Here is a 26,547-nt window from a genome sequence, read left to right as displayed (position 1 = left end):
TTACTGCTTATCAACTCTTTGTTTGCTTCTCTGGACAAATGATTTTCTTCTCGGTAATAAAATCCACGTTCCCTTTCAGTTTCAATCGCGAGGTTTTTTTATTTGTGTAGTTGCTCTGGGCAGCTCTATGAGGTGTAGTATGCTTATTAAATCGAAATTGTATAATTGTATGAGAGCTAAGAACCACTGGATAACTGTTCAGCACCTGAGATGATTTGTTGTTTTTCTCATCGTTAATTTTTCTTGTTATTTCTTATTCTCAGATGATTTTTTTTAACAAAGTCTATAACTTATAACAGTCGCTTTCAGAATCTGGTGTTCTAAGTTCTTAAGATGTCCTCCTTAACAATGTTCACGATTTGCCTAATATCCCGTATGTGTCGAGTTGAATCGGCGGTTGGACAATGCAAGCCTGTCGAGAGATCAGTATCTGGCAAAGCTCTCAAGGGTCACACATTTAAAGATTATGAAGTAAAAGCGCCTTTTGAATGTCAAAACATCTGTGAAAACGACCCCAGATGTGCAAGTTACAACTATCTCATTCCCACAAGAATCTGCGAACTGAACAGCAAAACCAAAGAAGACAAACCTGACGATTTTGTTACAGATGAACAAAGATTCTATATGAAACGTGAAGGTATGATAAATTCTTTATTTTACCCATAATTATTTTGAAAGCAATTACAGGCAGAATGTAAGAAACTAAGGAGTCAAATGTTTTAGAGAGAACTGAAAAAAGGTCTCTTTTTTACTAAGCATGGCCATTGGTTTCACGATTCATAACAGCCAGCAATAGCAATCATACTATGAGATAATAAATGGACGCTTTATGTGAAAGCAAATCAATTCAGAGCAATGAGTTCAAAATAAAGTCCAATTTTTTCGAGTTCCACAAACTCTCACTTTCAAAACGAGCCTACAATAAGTGCAAAACCTTTCTTAATGAGTTTTAATGCATGAGAATAGAAAGTTATTTTCATATCAATGGCTTTGCACTGAGTCTTAGCTTGAATTTGAGGATAGGGGCAACTCGGATATAGCCCATTTATTTTAAAAAACCATGGCAGAAGTACTAATTTGAGAAAAAAAAATGGATGGAACCTGTTCATTACAACCAGCAACTGACATAAGATACTGGTAACTCTCCAGTTTATTAAAGCTGGAGGATCAGCCCGCCGGTTTCTATGGAATTTCGGTGAAAAAACGTATCCTTGAAATTTACTTGGCCTCTTTCTTATAACTTAAAGTCTGTATTGTTTACCTCTAATAGCTCCAGCAGCAACAACAACAACTGCTCTAGCTGTTCCAGTAACGACAGCAATTGTTCCAATAACAACAAGAACGACAACGACAACAACTGCAGCTACAACAACAACAACTTCTTCAACTGCAGCAACAACGACAACAACAACAGCAGCAACAACAACCACAGCTCAAGATGATCCGACTGTAACAACAACAACATCAGCTGCTCCAACAACGAATTCCTACAACTTTGAGGTATAAAGCCAAAACGTTACGATTCTTCTTCATGCTCCTCTTGCTATTCATGCCAACATTTAAGTCATAAGTCATTTTTAATGATGCGTTCCAAGTGTTCTTCATAGACTCTAATCTTTTTTCTATTAATCAACACTTGCGCTGGCCTTCAGTTTAACCAAAAAATTAAAAGTGTTTATAGTGTTTTACTATAATTTAATTTTCTTTTTCTTTTTCACAAAGGAGTCTTGGAACTTTACAACTCCAGAATACCCAGAACACTGGACTCTTATCGCCAGATTTTCTAACAAAGACCAGAAGAACTGGATGCGAGACAATGGACACTGGTGGTATGACCAAGATTATCCTATAGGTAGTAGATCTGATCCGTCGGTCAATGCTGACATGATCGCACCGGCCTTCTGGTATCTCAAAGGGAACGAGTTTAAGATCACGCGCAGTGATGATTCCAGTCACACGCCACTATTGCAGACCACAGGGAACTGTCTGGGTGGACAAACATTCCGATCCAAAATCACAAGTTATGGCAACTTTAGAAATGGCAAGGTTTGGTCCAACGACACCTGCCTGGGAAGTTGTTTTGTTCAATATGGTGGTCAGTACAATTCAACAGACGGGTTTCAACAGGCTGGGTGCAGTGACGAGCTGCAACCCAACAACAAGATCGGCTTCTGGTGTCAATGGAGTAGAGGCGATGGATCAGTGATGATGATTGGTGGAGGAGGAAGTGACTGTTCACGTGCTGATCACGGGATTGGTATTACAGAGGCTAACGAGGCTTCTTTTGTTGAATATGACAGCGATCCGACTGAATATGATTTTGGATACGACGCTCACTCAGAAGATACTCCATCCCTGAGCTATGCATTAAACCTGTGGGTCCGTTGGTCCTATTGAATATCGTTAAACACCCAAAACTCAAGTCATCAAGTAATTAGGGAGTTTAAAGGAATGTCAAACTGTAACACACTGACCGTAACTTAAGCTTGGTGCAAACGGACGCAACATTGTTGGCCAAAAACTATCAAGATTGTTGGGAGTTGATGCGTCCGTTTGCACGTAGCTAAAAGTTTGACCGGTTTCAAAGTTTGCGCAACAACTGCCAACGACACGCAAAAACATGCAACAGAGTGTGCAAACGGACGCAACATGTAATATCCAACAACTTTCCTTCCGTTTGCACGGAGCTTTAAAGTACAGAATCCATTTGCTTAATTCTACCTCGGTCTGATAAATTGCAAACGAGGTCCACTTTTTTCGAATACTTCGTGTTAATTTATAATTCCTAGTTTGCTTGCCAAGTATAACAACTGAAGAAGTAGATTCCTTGAAATCGCAATAAGCATGTCGTTTGACCGAAATGACGATTCTTGATAGTGTTGTAAAGTATACTGAAGATATTTTGGGGATCTGTCTAAATTGTCCTTTCGAGTTTCGTGTTTGTTTCATTGAGCGTGTCAAGGTTAGTCAGGATTTTATCTATGGGTGTTTCTTATAAAAACCGGCACTATTTGGATATTTAAGAGTCAGACGTTTAGTAGTGAGTAGTTTACGTTGGAGTTTTCTGAATAAAGAAGTAATAAGATGTCAAGACGACTCGGTAACTTCTTGCTTAGTGGGCAAGTTGATCGAACACCCCTGCATGTTTTGTTGGAGACCCGGGTAACGCAAATCAAATGAAGCCCGTTGGTGATCCGAATTTAGAGCCAATAGATTCTCCACCTCTTGATGACCCTGCTGAGCTGTGCATTCATGAGTCTGATATTCCAAAAGGTTGTTTTGAGTCAATTTCTGATGAAGCGAAACCTAAACACGCTGATCTGAGTTAAATCCAGCTGGTAATGACACAGTTCGACAACCTCAATAAGAGAAAGAATGAAACAAAGAATCAAGCCTGACTTTTCGGTGGTTGATACTCACTCTAAACGTTAATTTTCAAGTAATAATTTCCACTTATCTAGAGCTATTTTGTGCTTCTTAATGCCTATTTTTATGTCAGGGGAGCTTAATTTCCCATCCTTTTTGCAGCTCTCATCGACAGCCACTGCTTAACATTTCCGCCACTTCTACGCTACTCTTTTCTTTGTTCTCTTCAAATAACTTCGGTAGATCTGCGAGGGTTCATATATGAAGTAGAAATCCAAGTTCTTGCTCATTTCAAACACTAAAATAAGTCAATCACTTGGAAGCGGGGTCCTAATGAGAAACAGATCCGGATCACACTGTAGTGCGTGCAATGTAGCCATTGATCTAAAACCGGAAATTAAGTTTTCCAGACCGCTGAGAAGCATCAGGAAAAAAAACAAAAAAAAAAACAGTATGTTACTTAACAGTCGACAGAAGAAAACAGAATCCTAGCGAGGTAAGTTAAAACATTCTGTTTTTTTTCTTATATATATATATAAAGAATACCGTTAAGCAAGGGTAGATTGCAGTGTAAAAAAGAAAACATAACAAAGAAACCGATCAAATTAGATTTTATCATTGTACAAATTCACGATTCAAAACTTCATATAGAGATTACGTAATCATCAAAAGTCGAATTATCAACAAGGAAACATCAACGACAGCTTACTTTAGAAGACTAAAAAAGGTTAGCCGGCTCTAAAGCACTAAACTTAGAAAAAAGGATCAGAACTCCGGACCGCCGAGAAGACTGTACCTTTGTATGAATGTTTCCATTTCATGAATTTAAAACCAGCGGCTTATATAAGGTGGCTTCTCGCTTGGTCTTGGGTTGTCGGATGAAGAAACCATCCGCAAAGGAACTATATTTACCTAAGCAAACTTTTAATTCATTAAAAATAATAGAAACTGCATTTGATCTATCAATGGTATAAAGTTTGCTTCAAATGTCGCGGCCAGTAAGGGGATGAATTACCTTCATTATAAGTAGCAGTCTTGACTACAGGTTTCAGCCTACTCAAGATTATAAAAATACATGTACAGTGCTTGAGACTAATCTGAATTTGGACGGCCTTCCAGAAATTAAAGAGCACAGTCAAATGAAATATAAAGAATGTGCGTAGCTACGAATGCCTTTCTGAACCTTCAAATTCCGCTTAGTGCTAAAGAAAATCTCTTTCCAAGATTGAAAAACTAACGCAGCGTAAGTCGCCATTTTCGATTGTGCTTAGCAGGTTGACCCTGCAACCTACACGTCACATCATTCCGTCCAAATTGGTGTCAAATTCAGGTGACCGGGAAGTTTTAATTACTATGTTTGACTGAGTGATTATCAAACCACTTCAGTTTCCAGCCAATATTCACGGAATGTTGTTACTCAGGCTAAAAGGTTTAGCTGCGAGGAATGACTCGAAATGGCGACTTACCGTGATGTATTTTTACAATCTTTGCAGGAAAATTTCGACCTTTTGTTAGTACCTGATCATGATAGACTTTGAAAGTAGTGGAACGGTCGGTAACTTAAAGGAATTCACTTGACATCTTTGTACATGTGAATACGAATTTGTGCAGTTAACTTGTCAACACCTGAGATTATTTTTTTGGTTTTTTCTTTTTCATTGTCTAGCAACGCGGGTAACTTCTTGAATCGGAGTAGTTCTATAAAGTACCAAAGTCGGTTTCACAATCTGGTTTTCCCAGCTCTTAGGATGTCCCTGGCGTTGTTTACGATTTGCCTAATATCCCGAATGTATGAAGTTGAGGCCGCAAATGGGCAATGCAAGCCTGTTGAAAGATCAGTATCTGGTAAAGCTCTCAGGGGTCACACATTTAAAGAACTTGTAGTAAAAGCGCCTTTTGAATGTCAAAACATCTGTGAAAACGACCCCAGATGTGCAAGCTACAACTACTTCATTCCAGGAAGAGTGTGCGAACTGAACAGCAAAACCAAGGAAGCAAACCCTGAGGATTTTGTAACAGATGAACAAAGATTCTATATGAAATGTGAAGGTATGATTAATCGTCATTTTCAGTTTATTCATTACTTGAAAGAAGAGAGCCAACGCTAACAAGGTGTAGTCAAACCTGACAGTGACAAAATTGCAAAACTTTACGACTCATTTCATTGTCTTGTAATTTCCAGAAGATACTTGAACACAAAAGAAACCAGAGGAAATATCGACTGCTCAAATACGAGCAGAAAGCCTGACAAGGCATGTTAGAATTTTGATACGAAACGATCGACATCAATAAATCTTAAACTAACAAGCGGTATGTTAACATAACTCAATATAACTTATTTTATCTTGACCCCCATAGAAATAGTTCTATCAAATATCGCCCTTATGCATATGTTTGTAATGCCGGCATAATTTATGAAAAGAAAGGCAAAATCAGTTACTTGGTCTGAATTAGGAAATCAAAACATACAAGGCAAAAAGGTGTATTCCAAGAGTATAAGCGCACAATTTATTACAAAACAACACATCAGAAGTACTACTTCGAAACAGCTAAAATCAATAAAGGGTGGAGCCTGTTCATAAGAGCTACCAATGCAAGGCTTCATATTTCGATTTTCAGAGAGGCTCCATATTTCGTTAAGGCTCGGTTATCAGAGAAAATATGACGTATGATGGCATACTAAGATGATTTTTACTTTCCCTTAAAGTTTTCTCAGATAATGAAAACTTAGGAACTAGTCGATCGTAAGAAAATCACTAAATGACGTAAGATAAATACTGAATTAACGTCTGAAAAAGACGAACACCACAATACAGTATCTGACCAGTAACAGTTACCGCCGCAGCAAGAAGCACTCACCGTATTTCCTCGAATAATAGCCGGGGGCGATTTTTTTTTTCGTACCAAAAGGGGGCGATTATTCGAGGGAAGGCGATTATTTTAGATATTGCTCACTAGAAATCGTACCCTAAATATTTTGTTTTATTTTTCCACGAAATAAAAAAATAATCACATCAAATATACTGAATCAACATTAGCATTTAAAGTGTTCCAAATTTGGTTCCTTGATTAATTTTCAATGTCATTGTCCTCTGCGTCAGAGCTTGAATCGTCGATCACTGATCAGTTTTGCTGGGTCAGACTCCACTTAAGCTTCATCCTCAAAGTTTAGCGCTATGGGTAACCCTTGCGAGTAACCTAGGGGACTGGGGTGGGGGCGATTATTCGAGGGAGGCGATTGTTTTAAACATTTCCGTCAAGGGGGAGGGGGGGGATTAATCGAGCGACGGCTATTATTCGAGGAAATACGGTATGTCACTGCAACGAAAATTAATGAAGGTTCCAATATAAGGGACTACATGCCCATTCCCTGGCGATGGAAGGTCGGTGAGAAATAAGTTTAATCGACCTTTCATTGGATCTTTTTTGTAAGTAAAGATTTTTTATTTATCTTTTTCTCAAGAAACAACAGCGAGTTCTCTCTTTACCTCAACAACAACGGCAACTACTCAAGCTTCTCCAACATCAACAACAGTTGTTCCATCTTCAACAATCGCTCAAGCTGCGTCAACAACAACGAAAGCGACGAGTGACCTGTCAGCAACTGCTCGAACTGCTCCAATAACAACAGTTGTTCCAACTTCAACAATCGCTCAAGCTGCATCAACAACAACGAGAGCGACGAGTGATCTGTCAACAACTGCTCCAACTGCTCCAATAACAACAGTTGTTCACCCTTCAACTATCGCTCAAGCTGCATCAACAACGGGAGCAACGACAACAACTGCTCTAACTTCAACAGCAACAGCAACCACTCCAACAACGAATCCTTACGAATTCAGTGGGGTAAGCCAAGAAGTTACCATTCTTTCTTTCCTTTCAAATATATCTTGACGCTCCTGTTACGCTATTGCTCGCTATTTTTCCATGAGAGTGGAGTTGTTCTTATCGCCCCGAACGGTAAAGGTGTGGTTGCATGGATGCGTGGTAACTCAGCTGCCAGACGCGATTTTTAATTTGCTAAATTAGGTCTCTGCACACGGGACAGATAGCGAGACCAATGAAGAAAGTTTAAACTCGATGTGGTGCTCTACGACCGTGTGAACTAGAACCGCAAAACATTGAATGGTTCCGTCTGAATGAAATGTCCCGTCACATTTTTCAGCCAGTGGAAGTAGATTCGTCCGTTGGTGTGTAAACGTAGCCTTAGGCAGGGGCGGATCTAGGATAAATACTGACCGATTTTCTAAATGAGCGCCTAAGGCGCAAGCTATAGGGGGTTCGGTGGCATACCGCCGCTAGTTGGGAGAACGCGGGTCTGCTGAGCGGGAGGTCGCGGGTTCAAACGCCGGCCGGACAAACAATCAAGGCCTTTAAATAACTAAGAAGAAAGTGCTGCCTTGGTAATGACATCTGCAAATGGTTAGACTTTCTAGTCTTCTCGGATAAGGACGAAAAACCGTAGGTCCCGTCTCACAGCACTTTCACTGATCTGTTCTTGTGGGACGTAAAAGAACCCACACCACTGTTCGAAAAGAGTAATGGACGCAGACCCAGGTGGTGACGTGTGGCCAACCGTTTTCACCACCTTTGTCGTTGTCGTTGCTTAAAAAGTTCCCTGAAGTCAATTTTGAAAGCCGAGCTGACGAGACGTTACCCACCTCGACCCACACTCCTAATGTTGCTGTCACCTTTACTTTCGGGCTAAAAGACCATTGCACTTGCATGCAGTTCATGAGCGACTAAAGGTGATGTTACACAGGACGATTTGAAACCTGACGACGATTTTAAGCGCAACACAATTTCGAATTGCTGCAACATTGTTCCGTTATTGCAACACTGTGTCCCGCTAAAAAGTGTCGTTGCAAACCGTCCCGTGTAACGTCACCTTAAGATAACACTTAGCTAGAGTTTCATGGAACCCAAGGTGAAATTATGGCTATTCCGCAAATGTAGTCGTGTAATCGTTGCCACGGTATTTGTCGTTGAATTACATGAATACTATCTTTCCCTTTGACAATTGCTTTATCATTCATTCAGAATAATTCCATGTTCAAAACAAGCTAAAACATGCTTACCTCCGTCGATGTTAACCAGTGCATGTTGATCGGGAAGTTTAGGATATAAAGGGCTGTTTAGGTCCGCAAACATACTCCAATGTCTACTACATGCTTCCTATATGCCCACGGTGGGCGTATAGGAAGCAAAATGTTACGAGGCACTCAGAAAATACGTTTGAATTTTTTATTCCTTTGAGCTCAAACTTTGCAGGATGGTAGAACTTTGAAGTCCAAAAAATCCTAGGTTTTTGTTTTTCGATTTTAACTTTTTTTGGCGGGAAAATGACTTTACAAGATTGACCGCAAAATATAAATTTCAAGCTATGGTAAAACAAATAAATAATTTTGAAAGAGCGTGACGTGATAGGAAGAAATTTGAAAAGAATTTTGGAAAAGCTCAATCGCTTTAGGAGATATAGCATCGTGAAATGTACTTATGTTTCTAAAAATAGTAACAAATGGCGGGAAATTAAAAAATCAAAGCCTCATAACTCTTTAACCAATTGAGTCTTTAAAAAAAAATTTTCACATTCTATTCTATCGGGTCGTGCTTTTAAAAAATTATTTATTTGTTTTGCCATTTCTTGAAATTTTAATTTTGCTGTAAATCTTGAGGCGTCATTGTCCCGCCAAACAACGTTAAAATCTAAAAACAAAAAACATAGGAGTTTCTGGAATACAAAATTCTACCATCCTGCAGAGTTTAAGCTCAAAAAAATAAAAAAATTAAAAATGCAAAAGTTTTCCTACCTCGTAATATTTTGCGTCCTATACGAAAAACCGCGAATTTAGTTTTACTTAGTCTTTTTTTTCCATTCAACTGAAAATGACTATAATTTTTTTTTCCACAAATCAGGCTTGGGAGAACTTTACAATCCCAGAACATCCAGGGGGCACATGGATTCTTATCGCCAGATTTTCCAACAGTGACGATAAGAACTGGATGCGAGACGATGGACACTGGTGGTATGACCAAAATGTCCCCATAGGAACACCTGATCCGTCAGTCAATGCGGACATGATCTCACCAGCCTTCTGGTTGGCCAGCGGCAACGATTTTAAGATCACGCGTAGTGATGACTCCAGTCACATGCCACTTTTGCGGACTACAGATAACTGTCTGGGTGGACAAACATTCCGCTCAAAAATCACAAGTTATGGCGACTTTAGAAACGGTACGGTGTGGTCAAATGACGCATGCCTGGGAAGATGCACTATTCAGTATGCTGGTCAGTACTATTTAACAGACGGGTTTGATCTGGCTGGGTGCGGTGGTGATCTGCAACCCAACAACAAGATCGGCTTCTGGTGTCATTGGGGTAATGGTGATGGGTCCGTTATGATGATTGGTGGAGGAGGAGATTTCTGTTCACGTGCTGATCACGGGATTGGAATAACAGAAGCTAACTATGCTTCTTTTGTTGAAGAAAGCAGCTTCCAAACTGAATTTGATTTTGGATACGATGCTGACGTACAAAATGCTCCAACCCAGAGCTATGCTTTAAACCTATGGATCCTTTGGTCCTATTAAATATATAAATAAACCCAAACACAAGTTAAAAGAGATTGCTTAGCGAGCGAAAAGTTGTAAAGTGCTTTAAGTTGCATCTTGTAAGCATTTTCTTTTTGCTCTCTGGTTGGTCTGATAAACAGCAAACAAGGTTCACTTTTTGTCGAATAGTACTTGTAAGGTATTTATATCAATTTCTACTTTGCTTATGAAGTACAAGAACCGCATGCGAAGAGGCTTAGATATTAAGGATAGTTCGTAGGATTTTGTAGCACTTTTTTGTTTACTTTGCCAATAAAAACTCCACAATCAGAAAAGCCTTGTAAGGATTTAAACTTGCTAGCCATACCATTCCATTTTAAAGCCCCACGTTTTACTTTTCGAAGCCTCTGCCTTAAAAACAGTGCAAAATAGTGCGTAGTATAAGACTTCTACCTGTTTCACGAGTTGTTAGCAAAATCCCTCCGCTATCATAACAGAAAGCCAATCTAGGTGGGTATATTTTATCCTTTTCCGATTCACTGCTGCGATTTGGCTTAATAGACCTTAATACTCCATCGCTTTGTTGTTAAAAGTTTTGAATGATCCCAGTCAGATGATTACATTCGTCGTACTCTCACATTGACATGGTACTACTATTCCCCTCTTTGATTCTCTGCTCGATGCATTTTCACAGGCACAAGATTAATTTTCTATTCCCATTCCACACATAAGGTAATGCGAACCCAGTTTAAGAGTTGGAACCTTAAGCATAATAGCGGATCTATCGGCTCATGTTTAGTCACGAATAAAGACTCAGGATAATGTGTTTATGGCCAGGTAAACAATCAAAAGAAGCTCATGTGTAGTTATATCCGAATGAGTCCAAGGCGTATGTGATGCGGCCGATCGCCAGAACAGAAACAGGAAGTTTTGAAGTTTTTTTAAAATCAGTCGCAAAGAAATATTTTAACTTGCTGCGATCGATTGATCGTCATAAACAAGAGGTTTTGACGTGAAATCAGTAGAAAGAAAATAATTTAACTTGCTGCGTCCTTATGTTTAAAGTCTCACAGACTAAGTCGTGTTTTGTTGAAACACAGTTGAAAAGCCGGTTTATTCGTTACCTGCCTCTCTTCCTAGATCATCCAGCTACCCTGAGGTTTCTCTCTTGCATGGCTTTTAGCGTTTACGAAGTAATTCGGGTGGCTTGTCTGTCGCGTGGTTGGTTTTATTACTCTTCGTGAGAAACCTCTGCAGCAAGCCGCTCGTGATTTCCGTTGAGCATGCTCTTTAGACACCTCCCGAATCTTGGAGTAAGACACGTGATAACAGGTTTTAAAAAACCTGTTTTAACACGTTGAACAACTCAAGGGCATTAATTTTTGACAGATTTGCTGTGCAAACCGGAGCCCGCGTGAGACTTTCTGACGCGACTCGCGTTTCAACGAATCGTTTATCAGAATAGAAGACTTTCAAAGGACTGAAATGTTCGATAATCAAGTCTTTAACTCCTTATCAGTCCCTGGTGTTGTATTATTTTGTAAATGGAGAAGATGCCTCCGTAAGTTTAGAAATACTTCAGTAAAAGAACTCATAGCTAAAAGCGGTTGAGTTCCCCCCTAGAAAATTCCTCAGATGGTCGTTTGTCCTGAGAATATTGTAAAGGCAGTGAAAAATAGTTTGGATAAAGCGATTTTGAAAATCATCCACGTTTCGTTGTCCGGAAATCATTAATCATCCTCTTGTCCGGAAATGGGGCGAGTAAAATTCGTTTTTGAGAGAGCATAAATTTTTTTTCAGGTGATAAAATTAGCTGTGGTCACACTATAGACTTTTTACCTGGGTAAACACGACTTGTTGACAGTTTACCTAGGGAAACTTGTTTTTTTAAGTGTGACCGATTTTTCCCTAGGTAACTTACCTCGGGGAAATTTTATCGTCTGGGTCTTGGATATGTCTCGAAAACAATAGAGTTTACCTTAGCCTGCATGACAGGCGCTTTATGAGCCAAGCGGGGCGAACGCGATATGTGTCGCGCTCCGCGCGAAATATCGCGTTCGCCCCGCTTGGCTCATAAAGCGCCTGTCATGCAGGCTAAGTTTACCTTGACAGCTACCCCAAAGCAATAGCTAGGGAAAAATGAAATACCGAGGTTGCTAGCCAATAGACGCTCATCGGCGGAGGTCTTTATGACAGAACCGGACATAGATCACGCTGTAAAAGACATTTTGGGAGCACGAGTCGTCTACGTCTTCGCCTTTCTTCACCTTGCACGTTGAATTAGCGTAAGAAATAACAGCGAGGTAAAAGAAAAAAACGTCTCTTTGATCAGCTAGATCCCTGCGCATTTTGCCTTCTTGAATTTACGCTCCAAAAATTTAACTTGCGTGGAAACTTTGGGAGCCGATATCACTAGTATGACCTTCCCAGAATTTTTACCTAGGTAAAACAAAACCCGAGATGAATTTACTTCGGGAGATTTTTGATGAATTTGCCCTAGGTAAATCGGTTTTACCTAGGTAAAAGTCTGTAGTGTGACCACGGCTAATCAACGAACTATTAATCTGGCGCATGCTCAACAGAAATCACGGCGGCTTACTGCAGAGGTTTCTTACGGCGAGTAAACAAACCAACTACGCGACAGACAACGGCTGAGATATTTCAAGCCACGCGAACGACTTCGTAAACGCTAAAAACCATGCAAGAGAAAAACCTCCGCTCGCAGGGTACATTCAGCTGGCATTGAAACATTTCGACAGCCTCAGTAAGAGAAAGAATCATACAAAGAATCATGCCTGACTTTTCGGTGGTTGATACTGACCTCTAACAGCTATTTTGCGCTTCTTAATGCCTATTTTTATGTCAGGGGAGCGAAATTTCCCTTCCTTTTTGCAGCTCTCGTCGACAGCCACTGCGAAACTTCTCCACCACTTCTACGCCACCGTTTTCTTTTTTCTCGTCAAATAGCTTTTTCTATTTAATAAAATCCACTTTCTTTTCGATAAATCGGCGAGGGTTCGTATATGAAATGGAAATCCAAATTCTTGCTCATTTCAAACACTAAAATAAGTCAATCACCTGGAAGCGGGGTCTCAGTGAGAAACAGATCCGGACCACTGGAGTGCGTGCAATCTAGCCCCTGATTTAAAACCAGAAATTAAGGTTTCCAGACCGCTTAGAAGCATCAGGAAAGAAAAATTATAATAAAAACAAAAACAGTATGTTACTGAACAGTCGACAGAAAAAAACAGAATCCTAACAAGGTAAGTCAAAACATTCTGTTTGGTTTCTCAGAATACCGTTCAGAAAGAAAACATAACAAAGAAACCGATCAAATTAGGTTTTATCATTGTATAAATTCAGGATTGAAAAACTTCACATAGAGATTACGAAAGCATCAAAAGTCGAAATATTAACAAGGAAACATCAACGACACAACAGCTTACTTTAGAAGACTTAAAAAGCTTAGCCGGCTCTAAAGCACTAAACTTAGAAAAAAAGATCAGAATTCCGGACCCCTGAGAAGACTGTACCTTTGTATGAATGTTTCCATTTCATGAATTTAAAACCAGCGGCTTATATAACAAGATGGCTTAACTCTCGCTTGGGTCTTGGGTTGTCGGACGAAGAAACCATCCGCAAAGGAGCCATATTTACCTACGCAAACTTTTAATTTAATATAAAATAATAGAAACTGCATTTGATCTATCAGTGGTGGTACAAAGTTTGCTTCAAATGTCGCGGTCAGTAGGGGATGAATTACCTTCATTATAAGTAGCAATCTTTAGGTCGCAGCCTACTATAAGATTATAAAAATACATGTACAGTGCTTGAGACTAATCTGAAATTGGATCGGACTACCCTTACAGAAATTAAAAAACACAGTCAAATGAAATATAAACAATATACGTAGTTACGAATGGCTTCCAGAGCCTTCAAATTCCGTCTTGCGCTAAAGAAAATTTCTTTCCAAAACTAACGCAGCGTAAGTTGCCATTTTGGATCGTGCTTAGCAGGTTGATCCTAAAACCTACATGTCACATCATTCAGTCCAAACTGGCGACAAATTCAGGTGGCCGGGAAGTTTTAATTACTATGTTTGACTGAGTGGTTATCCAACTACTTGAGTTTCCAGCCAATATGCACGGAATGTTGTCACGCAGGCTAACAAGGTCCAGCTGCGAGGAATGACTCGAAATTGCGACTTACAATGAGGAAAATTTCGACATTTTGTTAGTACCTGATAGATTTGAATGCAGTGGAACGGTTGGTAAATAAAAAGAATTTACATCCTTGTACTTGTGAATAGAAATTTGTCTAACTGGTCAACACCTGAGATATTTTTTTGCTTTGTTTTGTTTTGTTTTGTTTTGTTTTTTTGTCATTGTCTGGCAGGTGATTTCTTGAATCAGAGTAGTAGGATGTCCCTGGCATTGTTTACGATTTGCCTAATATCCCGGATGTATGGAGCTGAGGCCGCGAATGGGCAATGCAAGCCTGTTGAAAGATCAGTATCTGGTAAAACTCTCAGGGGTCACACGTTTAAAGAACTTGTAGTAAAAGCGCCTTTTGAATGTCAAAATATCTGTGAAAACGACCCCAGATGTGCAAGCTACAACTACTTCATTCCAGGAAGAGTGTGCGAACTGAACAGCAAAACCAAGGAGGCAAAACCGGGCGATTTTGTGACAGATGAACAAAGATTCTATATGAAGCGTGAAAGTACGATTCATTGTCATTTTCAGTTTATTAGTGATTTAAAAGGAGAGAGCCTACGTCTACAAGGCGTAGTCAAACCTGACTTGGGGACAAAATTGCAAAAATTTACGACTTGTTCCATTGTCACGTAATTTCAAGAAGATACTTGAACACAAAAGAAACTAGAGGAAATGTAGACTGTTCAAATATGAGCAGAAAGCTAAAGCCTTGATGCTTGTTACAATTTTGATTTATTGAACTACGAAACGACCGTAGTAAATTAATCTTAAATTAACAAGCCGTATGTGAAAACAAATCAATATAACTTTTTATCCGTTGACCCCCAGAGAAATGGTTCTTTCAAATATCGCCCTTAAGCATATGTATAATTTATGAAAAGAATGGCAAAATTAATTACTTGGTCTGAATTGAGAAATCTAAACATACAAGGCTGAAAGGTATGCTGAAAATCATAGGCGCACAATCTGCTACAAAATTATAGATCACAAGTACTACTTCGAGAGGGCTAAAATAATAGATGGTGGAGCCTTTTCATTAGAGCTATTAACGCAAGGCTCCATATTTTTTCAAGGATCGATTACGAGAGAAAATTTGACATGCTAATGAAATGATGACATGCTAAGATGATTGCTACTTTAGCTCTAAGTTCTCCTAGATAATAATAATTTAGTAACTAATCCATCTCAAGGAAATTACCAAATGACGCAAAGGTAAAGACTAAATTAACTACTAAAAAATTCCAAAACCACTGCACCTGATGGCCAACTAGTAACACAGCTTTCAAAGCAGCACTCAATTCTTATGTGGCGGCGATGAATTGTAATAAAGGTTCCCCTATATTGGACTATACGCCCATTCCAACGAACCGTTAGTGTGAAAAAAGTCTGATCGACCTTTTTTTGAACTCTTTTTGTGAGTAACTTTTTTTTGTCGGTTATCCTTAGCTCAAGAAACAACAGCGAGTTCTCTATTTACCCCAACAACAACAACAACAACAACAACAACAGTTTTGCCAACTTCTACTATCGCTCAAGCTCCTTCAACAGCAACAAGAAAGACAACATCAACTGCTCAAACGGCTCCAATATCAACAATTGTTCCAATTACAACAGTGGTTCAAGCTGCTTTGACAACAACAAGAGCGACAACAGCAAATACTCAAACTGCTCCAAAAATGACAACAGCTGTTCCTACTTCAACAGTCGCTCAAGCTACTTCAACAACGAGAGCGACTACAACAATTGCTCAAACTTTAACAGCAACAGCAACTGTTTCAACAATAAACACTTACGACTTCAGTGAGGTAAGCCAAGAAGTTAATAGTCTTTTTTTCCTTTCAAATATATCTTGTCGCTCCTATTATTGCCCGCTATTTTTCATGAGGGTGGAGTTGTTCTTATTGCCCTGCACGGCAAAGGTGTGTTTGCATGGATACGTGGTAACTCAGATGGGAGATGCCATTTTTTATTTGCTAAAGTAGCTCTCTTTCCACGGGACAGATAGTGAAACCAATGAAGAAAGTTTAAACTCGATCTGGTGCGCCACGTCCGTGTGAACTAGAGCGGAAACATTGAACGGTTCGGTGTGAACGAGACGTCCCGTCAAATTTTCAGCCAGTCGAAACAGATGTGTCCGTTATTGTCTAAACGTAGCCTTAGGTTATGTTTACATTATACCGGATACGTTTTGCTCTGGTACGAAAACGATACTCTATAGGGTTTCTGTGATTACACACAAGAACGATGACATCGGCGCGATTTCTGCGACGAAGCGAAGCTGCACCGCGCCGATTTCCAAAGCGGAGAGTCACATATCGGATAGGTGTTCATACTGTACCGGATAGATTTTGCTGCGGTACCAAAACCATATCCTAGGATGGGGCTTCTGTTTATACATAACAACAGTGATATCGGCGCGATTTCTGTCACGGAGCGAAGCTGCGCGAGGCCGATTTCCAAAGCGGAGAGTCACATATCGGATAGGTGTTCACACTATAATACCGGATGAATTTTTATTTCGGCACGAGAGCTATCCGGTATAGTTCAAGTGTGAACATAGCCTTAAGCGGTTTAGCACGTGCATCAAGCTTTTTCGTACTTTTTGTTCTCGTCATTGTACGACCACGACTTGCAGCATGGTCGACACCTCTTGTTTACACGAACGATTTTCTTTCTTCTTTTAAACTTAGAATCCGTCCTTTAGAATTAAACTCAGAAAAATTCAGCAGCATTTGACATAATATCGTACGAAAAGGAACAAAAGCGAAGAATTTTTGAACAGAATTAATTCATATTTTAAGTGACGTTTTCACCACCTTTGTCGTTGTCGTTGCTTAAAAAGTTCCCTGAAGTCAATAGAGTACTAAAGTGATGACGTCATAAAAGTGAAATTTCTGAAATTATGGGATTTGTCAGGATATTCTGAAAGAACAATGTCTAAGAGGCCTACTTGCCAAAAATGAGCATTTGGGGGCAAATTGTCTCTGAGATCGTAGCCCAGTTATACTCAGAAAACTCCATACAAACCCTTCTAATTTTTTTTTAGGTCGACCCAAAAAAAATTTAGAAGGGTTTGTATGGAGTTTTGTAAGCATAACTGGGCTACGATCTCCGAGACAATTTGCCCCCAAATGCTCATTTTTGGCAAGTAGGCCTCTTAGACATTGTTCTTTCAGAATATCCCGACAAATCCCATAATTTCAAAAAATTTCATTTTTATGACGTCACACTTTAGTACTCTATTTTGAAAGCCGAGCTGACGAGACGTTACCCACCTCGACCCAGGCCCCTGACGTTGCTGTCACTTTTACTTTCGGGCAACCCTTGCTTTAAGTTTGTCTTTAAAGACCATTGTGCTACCGTCAAGCCTCGAGTTGTCTTCTTCCTGTTCTTGCTATATTTGTAGACAATAGTTCGCCGTGAAACGAGTAAAATGTTCCACCATTACTCACTTCGAAAACAACTCAAACTCGTGTTAGGTCAGGTCAGGTCCCCAGGTTTTCTCGGTTAGCGGTTCAATAATCTGCAACCGTTGGCTTGGCTTCACTTTTGACGTCATCCGTTGAATTCTCCCAAATTTGATAGCTGGTTATGATACTGAATTATGGGTGTGATTTTAACCAATCAGAAACGGAGAAATATTTTCAATGAATAATAATTGCTATTATCGAGTGTTTTCATAGATTCTATTTTTCTGATTTTATTTTGTCTGTGTGTTTTAAAGAAGTTTTACTTAGTTTTTTCCCATTCTACTGAAAATGGCTATAATTTCTTTTCCACAAATCAGGCTTGGGAGAACTTTACAATCCCAGAACACCCAGGGAGCACATGGATTCTTATCGCCAGATTTTCCAACAGTGACGATAAGAACTGGATGCGAGACGATGGACACTGGTGGTATGACCAAAATGTCCCCATAGGAACACCTGATCCATCAGTCAATGCTGACATGATCTCACCAGCTTTCTGGTTGGCCAGCGGCAACGATTTTAAGATCACGCGTAGTGATGACTTCAGCCACATGCCACTATTGCAGACTAAAAATAACTGTCTGGGTGGACAAACATTCCGCTCAAAAATCACAAGTTATGGCGACTTTAGAAACGGCACGGTGTGGTCCAACGACGCATGCCTGGGAAGATGCATGATTCAGTATGCTGGTCAGTACTATTCAACAGACGGGTTTGATCTGGCTTGGTGCGATGGTGATCTGCAAGCCAGCAACAAAATCGGCTTCTGGTGTCACTGGGGTACTGGTGATGGGTCCGTCCTGATGATTGGTGGAGGAGGAGATTTCTGTTCACGTGCTGATCACGGGATTGGAATAACAGAAGCTAACTATGCTTCTTTTGTTGAAGAAAGCAGCTTCCAAACTGAATATGATTTTGGATTCGATGCTGAAGCACAATATGCTCCAACCCAGAGTTACGCTTTGAACCTATGGATCCTTTGATCCCATTAAATATCACTAATACACCCAAACACAAATTAAAAGTGACTTAGCGAGCGAAACGGAATGTCAAGTTGTAACGTGCTGTAAGTTGTGTCTGATATAAGCATTTTCTTTTTGCTCTCTGGTTGGTCTGATACAGCAAACAAGCTTCACTTTTTGTGGAATAGTACTTGGAAGGTATTTATGTCAATTTCTAGTTTGCTTCCAAGTATAAGAATTGCAGGCGTAGACTTGTAGACATTGTTCGTAGGATTTTGTAGCACTCTTTTGTTTACTGTTGTCAATAAAAACTCCAAAATTAGAAAAGCTTTGTAAGGATTTAAACTTGCTAGCCAGACCATTCCATTTTAAAGCCCCACGTTTTACTTTTTGAAGCCTCTGCCTTAAAAACAATTTGGCCCAGCGGCTTTTAATAAGTGAAAAATTTCCTCGAATATAAAATGAACCGAGCTGTGATGGCGAGACGTGAACCGTCATAATGTTTTTATTCTGGAGAATTATTGCTTAAGCGGCATGGTAATAGAATGATTTTACTTGAACCGTGAACAGATATTAACATTTAGTGCAAAAAAGAAAGAGGGAAACAAAAAAGGCAATGGAATTAGTGCAAAATAGTGCGTAGTATAAGACCACTACCTGTTTCACGAGTTAAGTAAAATCACTCCGCTATCATAACAGAAAGCCAGTCTAGGTGGGTATATTTAATCTTTTTCCCATTCACTGCTGTGATTTGGCTTAATACTCCGTGGCTTTGTTGTTAAAAGTTTTGAATGATCCCCGTCAGATGATCACATTCGTCGTACTCTCACATTGACATGGTACTACAGAACTAAATTGTCTCGTTGTCTTGCTAACAGGGTCCCTTCCCCTCTTTAATTCTCTGCTCGATGCATTTTCACAGGCACAAGATTAATTTTGTATCCCTATTCCAGACATAAGGTAATACGAACCCACTTTAAGAGCTGAAACCTTAAGGGTAATAGCGGACCTATCCTCTTAGCAAGCGACTGTCCGACGCCTGTTTAGGTTACGATCTTTTTTTACGCAAGCTATAAAATGCTTGCCTTTTGTTTTGACATGATTGGCGCAATTGCCACCCATCTTTCTCCGATATAAAGAGAGGAGAAGTATGACGTCACTTTACCATGGTAGCAAAATCTCCGTATCTCAACAAACTCTCTTGATAGAGACGGCCATTTCCATTTGCGAACGTTGGAACAAAAAGTTGTTCCTGAGTGCAATCACGCACAGGAAAGTCATGTCAATTTTTTCGTTTTTTTTTTTCTGCTATATTTGGAGGACCACGGTTTGTTGAGATCCAGAAATTTTGCTACCATGGCAACATGTCGAAACCAGTTTCTCCTCTCCTTAGAAATCACACAATAACAAAGTTAACCTCGGTTTGAAGTTTTCAGAGTTTTCCCATAGTGCCATGAGGACAGGTACCCCCTGCGTACAATGACGTGTTTGATCGACACTGTATGTTTCCGCCGCTCGTTGTAGTTGCTGTGTTAAAGGATTATTACGACGTTTTTTTTTTGCGCGTAGTAATCGAGCATCCTTGTAGCATTCAGTCACGAATAAAGGACTCAGGATAATGTGTTTATGGCCAAGTCAAACAATGAAAAGAAGCTCAAGTGTTGTTCAAATGATAATCCAAATGAGTTTAAGGCGTATGTTATACGACCGATCGCTAGAAGAAGGAGGTCTTGAAGTTTTTCTAAAAACAGTCGTCATTTGAACTTGCTGCAATAGATTGATCGTCATAAACAAGAGGTTTTGACGTGAAATCAGTAGAAAGAAAATAATTTAACTTGCTGCGTCCTTTCGTTTAGAGGCTCATAAAAGTCGTGTTTTGTTAAAACACAAAAAGCAGGTTTATTCGATACGTGCCTCACTTCCTTAATCAGAGCCAAAGTTTCTCTTTGATAGTATCAGCCAACTTTTTTTTCCTCTCGAATTTTACGGTACTGATATTATCATATTAAAAAAGGTCATAATAAAGTTTAGTTATAACGCGCACTCCGATCGGTTGAAAAAACGTGCTTCAGTTCAGAGTATAAAAAACGGAATTAAAGCTGTCATGCAGCCTGCCAAAAGTTTCTTTTAAAAATTAGAAAGCCTGTACATTCACTACAGCGGAAATTTGCACAGTCAAGTCTTCTTTATTTGTTATAGCAATGGCCTGTAAGTTCTTTCAAATTTACACCTAGGACAGCGTGGTGATATGGGCCTAATTCAAAAAAACACAGATCACTATTATCTTTGTTATGCTAAAAATGTTAAGCCAGCAGCTTGAACAGCAAGTGAATAACGATTCACCTTGTTTAATCAGTTTGTTTAATTGGAACATGTGTTGATTAAACAAATCAGCTTAAACTAACACTAAAAATTTGGGATGTTTGCCAAACGTTTTTCATAAGACGTAATAAAAATAAATTTGCATAGTTTGCACAATATATGTCCGTGGCTAGGGGTTTGCCAGGAAATAATAATTTTTTAAAATGTTTCCTGTCTGTAGAGGGTCTCCCTCGGCTATATTGACAACCTTACACCCTAATTGTGTTTTAATTTATCTGTCTTTCTCACATCACTTTCGAAGAACAAAAATGAATTCCCTCGCAATTTTATTTAGTTTAGTTTTAATAATATGAGATGTAACAAACTTTAAAACACGTCAATCAAGTTTCGATTATCGACTTTTGCTAAGTGATATCTAAGAAACCAATGTACATTCTAGATGATTATAAATGAAAATTTCACAATCAAAACCTCACGTACACCACCACTTTAAACTTTTAGTCCGGAAAGTCTCATGTAACATGCTTTTTTCACTCATCAGTTGTTGCATAGTTGTGACGGTAATTGCAGCAGACGAAAACTACAGATCTGGCTACTTAATAATAAGGGAAAACAAGTATTTTGCAGGTCAAGTTGCTAAAGAAACTAATTCGCCTAGTCTCATGGCATGCGTTCAGGAGTGTTTAAGACACTCCTGGTGTACCTCTATCAACTTTAAAGAGGCCTTCCTTGAAAAAAGTAGCAGTGGAAATTGTGAACTAAACAACAACGACTTCTCTGCAAAAAACTTCGATTCCGGAAAGCTTACTCAACAACTAGGCACTACCTTTACAATGTTCCTTAAGGTAAGCAGATCTAAAACGTTGCCTTGGTCAATGTGTAAAAAAACTGTTACTTTCAGTCTTCGTCCCTTAGGCCTAGTTACAAAAATCCCGTAAAATGGGCTAAAAATCTATGGGAAATTCTAAAAATGTGTATAAGTCCCAATTTTATCGCTAAAACTCTCGAAATTTATTCTGAAAATCCCGATTTATCCCAATTTTTTTTTTCGAAATGTAATCACAAATTTTGCATAAAATGCGGGATTCTTGTGACCTGTGAAATTTGACCACAGGTCCTCGGTCAAATTGCCTGCAAACACCTTAAAACGATTCCAAATGATAATTTAGTTACTAAACAATGTAGTGGTTTGTCTCGTTTGACATTTCATGTGGCATGACCGAGGCCAATTGCAAAAACATGACAACTGTATTTTTCTAAACATTATATTATCGTCTAAAATTCCTTAATTTTCTTAAAATTTTCTAAAAATCCCAAGTGACTCTAAAAATCCTAAAAAAATCCGGATTTTTGTAACTAGGCTTATTGTCCCTTTCTGCTCTCTTGATAGTTTGGGGTTTGAGAGATACAGTCATAACATGATGTAGCTTTGGTGGCATACTGCAAGCGAATTACGAATTACTTTCATATAATTTAACTAAGTTCCTATGACAGCGCACTGGTCTTTCTCAAATTTATAGTTAACAACATGATATTGAATAGATGTTGTAAATTATTAAATTACTCGAAGGGTTGGTTAGGTAAGAAAAGAACAACGTTCCGATCTGGAATTTACATGTGACAATCCTCAAAAAGATTTTGTCTTCTCTTTTCCGTAGGTAATAGATCTCTGCGAAAATTTAAACTCTCTGATAGGTAAAAAGCTAAATGCTTTGGTTGTAGCATGTCAGTTGGATATTTATTTTTTCGTTTTCGGCAGGGCTGTCTTGTCAACGGATGCCTAAATAAAGGTTCTTGTATTTTTGACCAAGAAAAGGAAACGTTTGTTTGTTCATGCAAACAACCATGGAGAGGAGAAAGATGTGAACTGGGTAAACGTACACGCTATGCAATTTTATTCACAGCAAGATCGTTATTTGTTTTTCATTATCATTTGGAAATGTATACTGCTATGGCAGTACAGTCAACTCCCTCTAAGACGGACACCTATGGGACCGGCAGTAAGTGTCCGTCTTAGAGAGATGTCCGTCTTATAGAGAGTCAAATAAAGGGAGTGAGGAAAGCCAGGGACCAACTCTAGCTGTCCGTTTTAGGGAGATGTCTGTCTTGTAGAGGTGTCCGTTAATAGAGAGTTGACTGTATTTCTTTACCGTAGTTTAAGCGGTTATATGTTTATATTACAATCAATTTGTCGTCGAGCCGGTAAACTGACTGGTAGGCATAGCAGTAGTATTAGCATTAGCAGTAGCAGTATCAGTAGAAGTAGCAGTAGCAGTAGTAGCAGTAGCAGTAGCAGTAGCAGTAGCGGTAGCAGTAGCAATAGTAGTAGCAGTAGTAGTAGTAGTAATAGTAATAGTAATAAATTGCTTTATTTGCATGACCGCATCATTTTACAGTATTGCAAAAGCATGCATATGACAATCAAAATATAAAATAAACAATACTAACAATAATCTAGAAAAATTCAGTTACATCACTAACAATAACACTAGTAGTAGTAGTAGTAGTAGTAGTAGTAGTAGTAGTAGTAGTAGTAGTAGTAGTAGTAGTAGCGGTAAATTGTTTTATGTCAGTGCTCCTAGCTTCTCTAAGAGTTTTAGATTATATAATTTAAAGGTTCCCTTTTGTCCTTTATTCTGAAAAGATTACAGACTATATTATAAGTTTAGCTGTTTTGCGACCAAAAAACTCTGCTACATCATTAAGGTTTCGCTTCAATCACAGAGGACGTGACAACTATAATGGCAATATGTCATTATATTTCACATATTTATCTCTGAATTATCTGCGACTGAAAAATCGAACTTGAAAAAGTTTATTATTAGTTTTTTTAAAGGCCACGCGAGGGGAACTCCTTTTCTCGCCTTGCACGCGTGATCTTAATTGAGATTTCTCCCTTCCACCCTTAAAAAAACTAGCCCCTGCAACGCAGGCTACGTTGACCTCGATTGAGCCTACAAAGTTTGGCAAAGATCGAGGCTAACATAATTTAAACAGTGTGCGACCTATGATATTGCGCTGCATTCCAGTCTTTTTCTAAAAGGGGTTACTTATTTTTGTTCAGTTCAACACTCGTGTGAAGCTGTTACAACAGATGGAATATACCAACTAAAAGTGAAATTGCTACAATTTGAGGTAAGCTTTATCAGAGGCTATTATTTTTTTCATGATTAACGATCAGTGTGGTTCTCAGTGTTAAATCCCTGATTTTGAGTGCGTAAGCGAACCCTTTCAAGTATACAAAATACCATGGTGCATCCTGACCTCGCAACACAGACAGCCTAAGTATTTCCGTATACAATTCAGGTCTACTATTATGATTATATCGAAATTCTTTTTCCAAGAGAAAAAATCGGGGGCTACTCAACAAACCTTTTTTTCTCGGAGGGTCCGCCCCGAGGTCCGACCCCTTTCCCTTTTACGCATCATTTTGCCAGAAAAGGTACCCCCCCCCCCCGCCCTTTCATATACCTTATAATGACAAATGGTACCCCTTTCACTTACCAAGTTTACAGCTTTGCATCCCTTTTAACTTTTGTAAAGGCAATCTATTTTAAATGATAAATCACAAACCAGAAAGTTTTCCTGACTGTCTCACAACTATAAAATGCATTTGTTTTCTCTTATGGACCTTCCATCAACCGGAAATGACAGATTCCCCACCCTGAGGCCTGTAATAGGTACCCCTACCGGAGGAGGGGCCTCCCCGTACAGGTCAACAGGGACCTTAGGATCCGACAACGGCGACGCCCATGAAAACGTCGCTGAAAAATAGACTTCACATCCTTTCAATTTATTTCGCGATTATTCCAAGTGACTCAGTTATTTAAAAGAAGGGGATTTGGGTTGAAGCTGAAAAGAAGCGACTGCGCCCAAGTTCTGACATAGATGGCAGAATTTATCGCCTTAGCGTTCCCGTTACAGATTTGGTCATTTTACGTCGTAGTTATGCAGGGACTACAAAGAAATGTACAAAAAGCATGATGCACTTGCAGAGTTGTTGTTTTGCTCATTAAACCTATTACTTTTTTGACGTTCCCGTTGTCGTCGCCGTCATAGTTTAGGAAGGTCCCTATTATAGGGAATACGCCCCGGAACAAAATAAATAAAACTAAAATTAACTCTTTATCTGCAGGTCTATTGTGACGTCACAGCTCAAGGTAAACCATGGACTCTAATTGCAAGATTTTCTAACTTTGATGAGGTGTCCTGGATAAATGATGATAGACTTTGGTGGTATGACCAAAACGTTACCATAGGAACAACAAGCGATCCTTCAAGTAATACGGACATGATCTCACCAGCTTTCTGGTTGGTTCGAGGCTACGAGTTTAGGATCACGCGCAGTGATGATTCCAGTCACACGCCACTGTTGCAGACCACAGGGAACTGTTTGGGTGGACAAACATTTCGATCAAAAATAACAAGTTATGGCGACTATAGAAATGGCAAGGTTTGGTCCAAACACAGCTGCAAGGGAAGCTGTACGGTTCAATATGGCGGACAGTACAAGAAAACAGACGGGTTTCAACTGGCCGAGTGCAGCGTAGGCAACATCCAAAGCAGCAACAAGATCGGCTTCTGGTGTAGCTATGGAGTTCAACCTCAAGTATACGTATTTAAATCTATCATGATGATTGGTGGAGGAGGTTCAGGCTGTGCACATGCTGATCACGGGATTGGAATAACTGCGAAAGCGAAAGGTTCTGGAACTAAATATAAATATGACTTTGGGAATACCGCTAATTCATCATATCCACCACCATCCCATTCCTACTCATTAAACTTATGGATCCGCTGACTTGTAGCAAGGCCCAAACCAATTCCATATATTCTTAGCCGGATTATATTTGATACTATAAACAAACGTCCCAACTTTCAAAATAGATTTTAAAAAAAACAGATAAGGTATATTACTATAGCCAACATTTGCCCGCGTCAGAAAACAGCAGATATTTTGCCACGCCACTGCTGGTTTCTCGTGACGTCTGAGTAACGAGTGCGAAGTGATTCCATACTGATGACGCGCCACCACCCCGATCTGGTTAGTGCTTCTGACTGGTCGTCCCGCGTACGAAATTTGCTTCGCCAAACTCAGGCTAGCCTCCCACGCAGGCGTTTTTAGGGGAGCTCGTTTTTCATCCCTCCCCACAAACGCCTGCTCAACCGAAAACAACATTCCTTTCCATTGTTTTATTTGCGTGGTAAGTGACCAATCAACAGTTGTGCAATAAAGTGTTGACAGGCTAAACGCGACTAAAACGTGACCCTACAGGTTTTCCTTCTTTTCTTTCCTTCGTTGAGGTTATGAAGTGCATGGAGTACTCTAAAATTGGATTAAATCTTATTTTCGCCGCTCTGAATCTAACATTTACTGGAGGTTAGAAAATTTTTCCAGTGTTTCATGCAGATCGAGTAATTATCAGATTACCTTGCGGTCAAGGTCAACTTTCCAGAATTTGGAAAGTACCATGTGATTGGCTAGGCATGGGAAAGGAATGTTGTCTTCGGTTGAGCAGGCGTTTGTGGGGAGGGATGAAAAACGAGCTCCCCTAAAAACGCCTGCGTGGAAGGCTAAACTCAGGCGCGTCACAAGAGGATGTGAACTTCTTATCACAGGGCAAGAAAATAGCCAGCCTTAAGGAGGGTCTAGATCTC

General features: G+C 39.5%; 4 protein-coding genes across 4 annotated transcripts; all 4 read left to right on the top strand.

Moving 5' to 3' along the window:
• Positions 1-275: 275 nt before the first annotated feature.
• On the top strand, positions 276-3,054 carry LOC140946390 (uncharacterized). Its single transcript, XM_073395497.1, has 3 exons — positions 276-637; positions 1,271-1,500; positions 1,723-3,054. Exons 1-3 carry the CDS (start codon positions 334-336, stop codon positions 2,395-2,397), a joined length of 1,209 nt encoding a protein of 402 aa, XP_073251598.1. The 5' UTR covers positions 276-333; the 3' UTR covers positions 2,398-3,054.
• Positions 3,055-9,311: 6,257 nt separating this feature from the next.
• On the top strand, positions 9,312-9,957 carry LOC140945584 (uncharacterized). Its single transcript, XM_073394595.1, has one exon. It carries the CDS (start codon positions 9,370-9,372, stop codon positions 9,955-9,957), a length of 588 nt encoding a protein of 195 aa, XP_073250696.1. The 5' UTR covers positions 9,312-9,369.
• An 8,052-nt stretch (positions 9,958-18,009) lies between these two features.
• On the top strand, positions 18,010-18,588 carry LOC140945583 (uncharacterized). Its single transcript, XM_073394594.1, has one exon. The coding sequence runs from the start codon at positions 18,010-18,012 to the stop codon at positions 18,586-18,588; it is 579 nt and encodes a 192-aa protein (XP_073250695.1).
• Positions 18,589-23,057: 4,469 nt separating this feature from the next.
• On the top strand, positions 23,058-25,802 carry LOC140945581 (uncharacterized). The gene is made up of 3 exons (XM_073394593.1): positions 23,058-23,196; positions 23,954-24,024; positions 25,025-25,802. The coding sequence occupies exons 1-3, from the start codon at positions 23,058-23,060 to the stop codon at positions 25,688-25,690; spliced, it is 876 nt and encodes a 291-aa protein (XP_073250694.1). The 3' UTR covers positions 25,691-25,802.
• The last annotated feature ends 745 nt before the right edge of the window (positions 25,803-26,547 follow it).

The sequence above is a fragment of the Porites lutea genome, chromosome 8, assembly GCF_958299795.1.
Source record: "Porites lutea chromosome 8, jaPorLute2.1, whole genome shotgun sequence".
Lineage (NCBI taxonomy): Eukaryota > Metazoa > Cnidaria > Anthozoa > Scleractinia > Poritidae > Porites > Porites lutea.
Note: the sequence above shows the minus strand (reverse complement) of the source record. Positions and strands in the feature narration are given on the sequence as shown.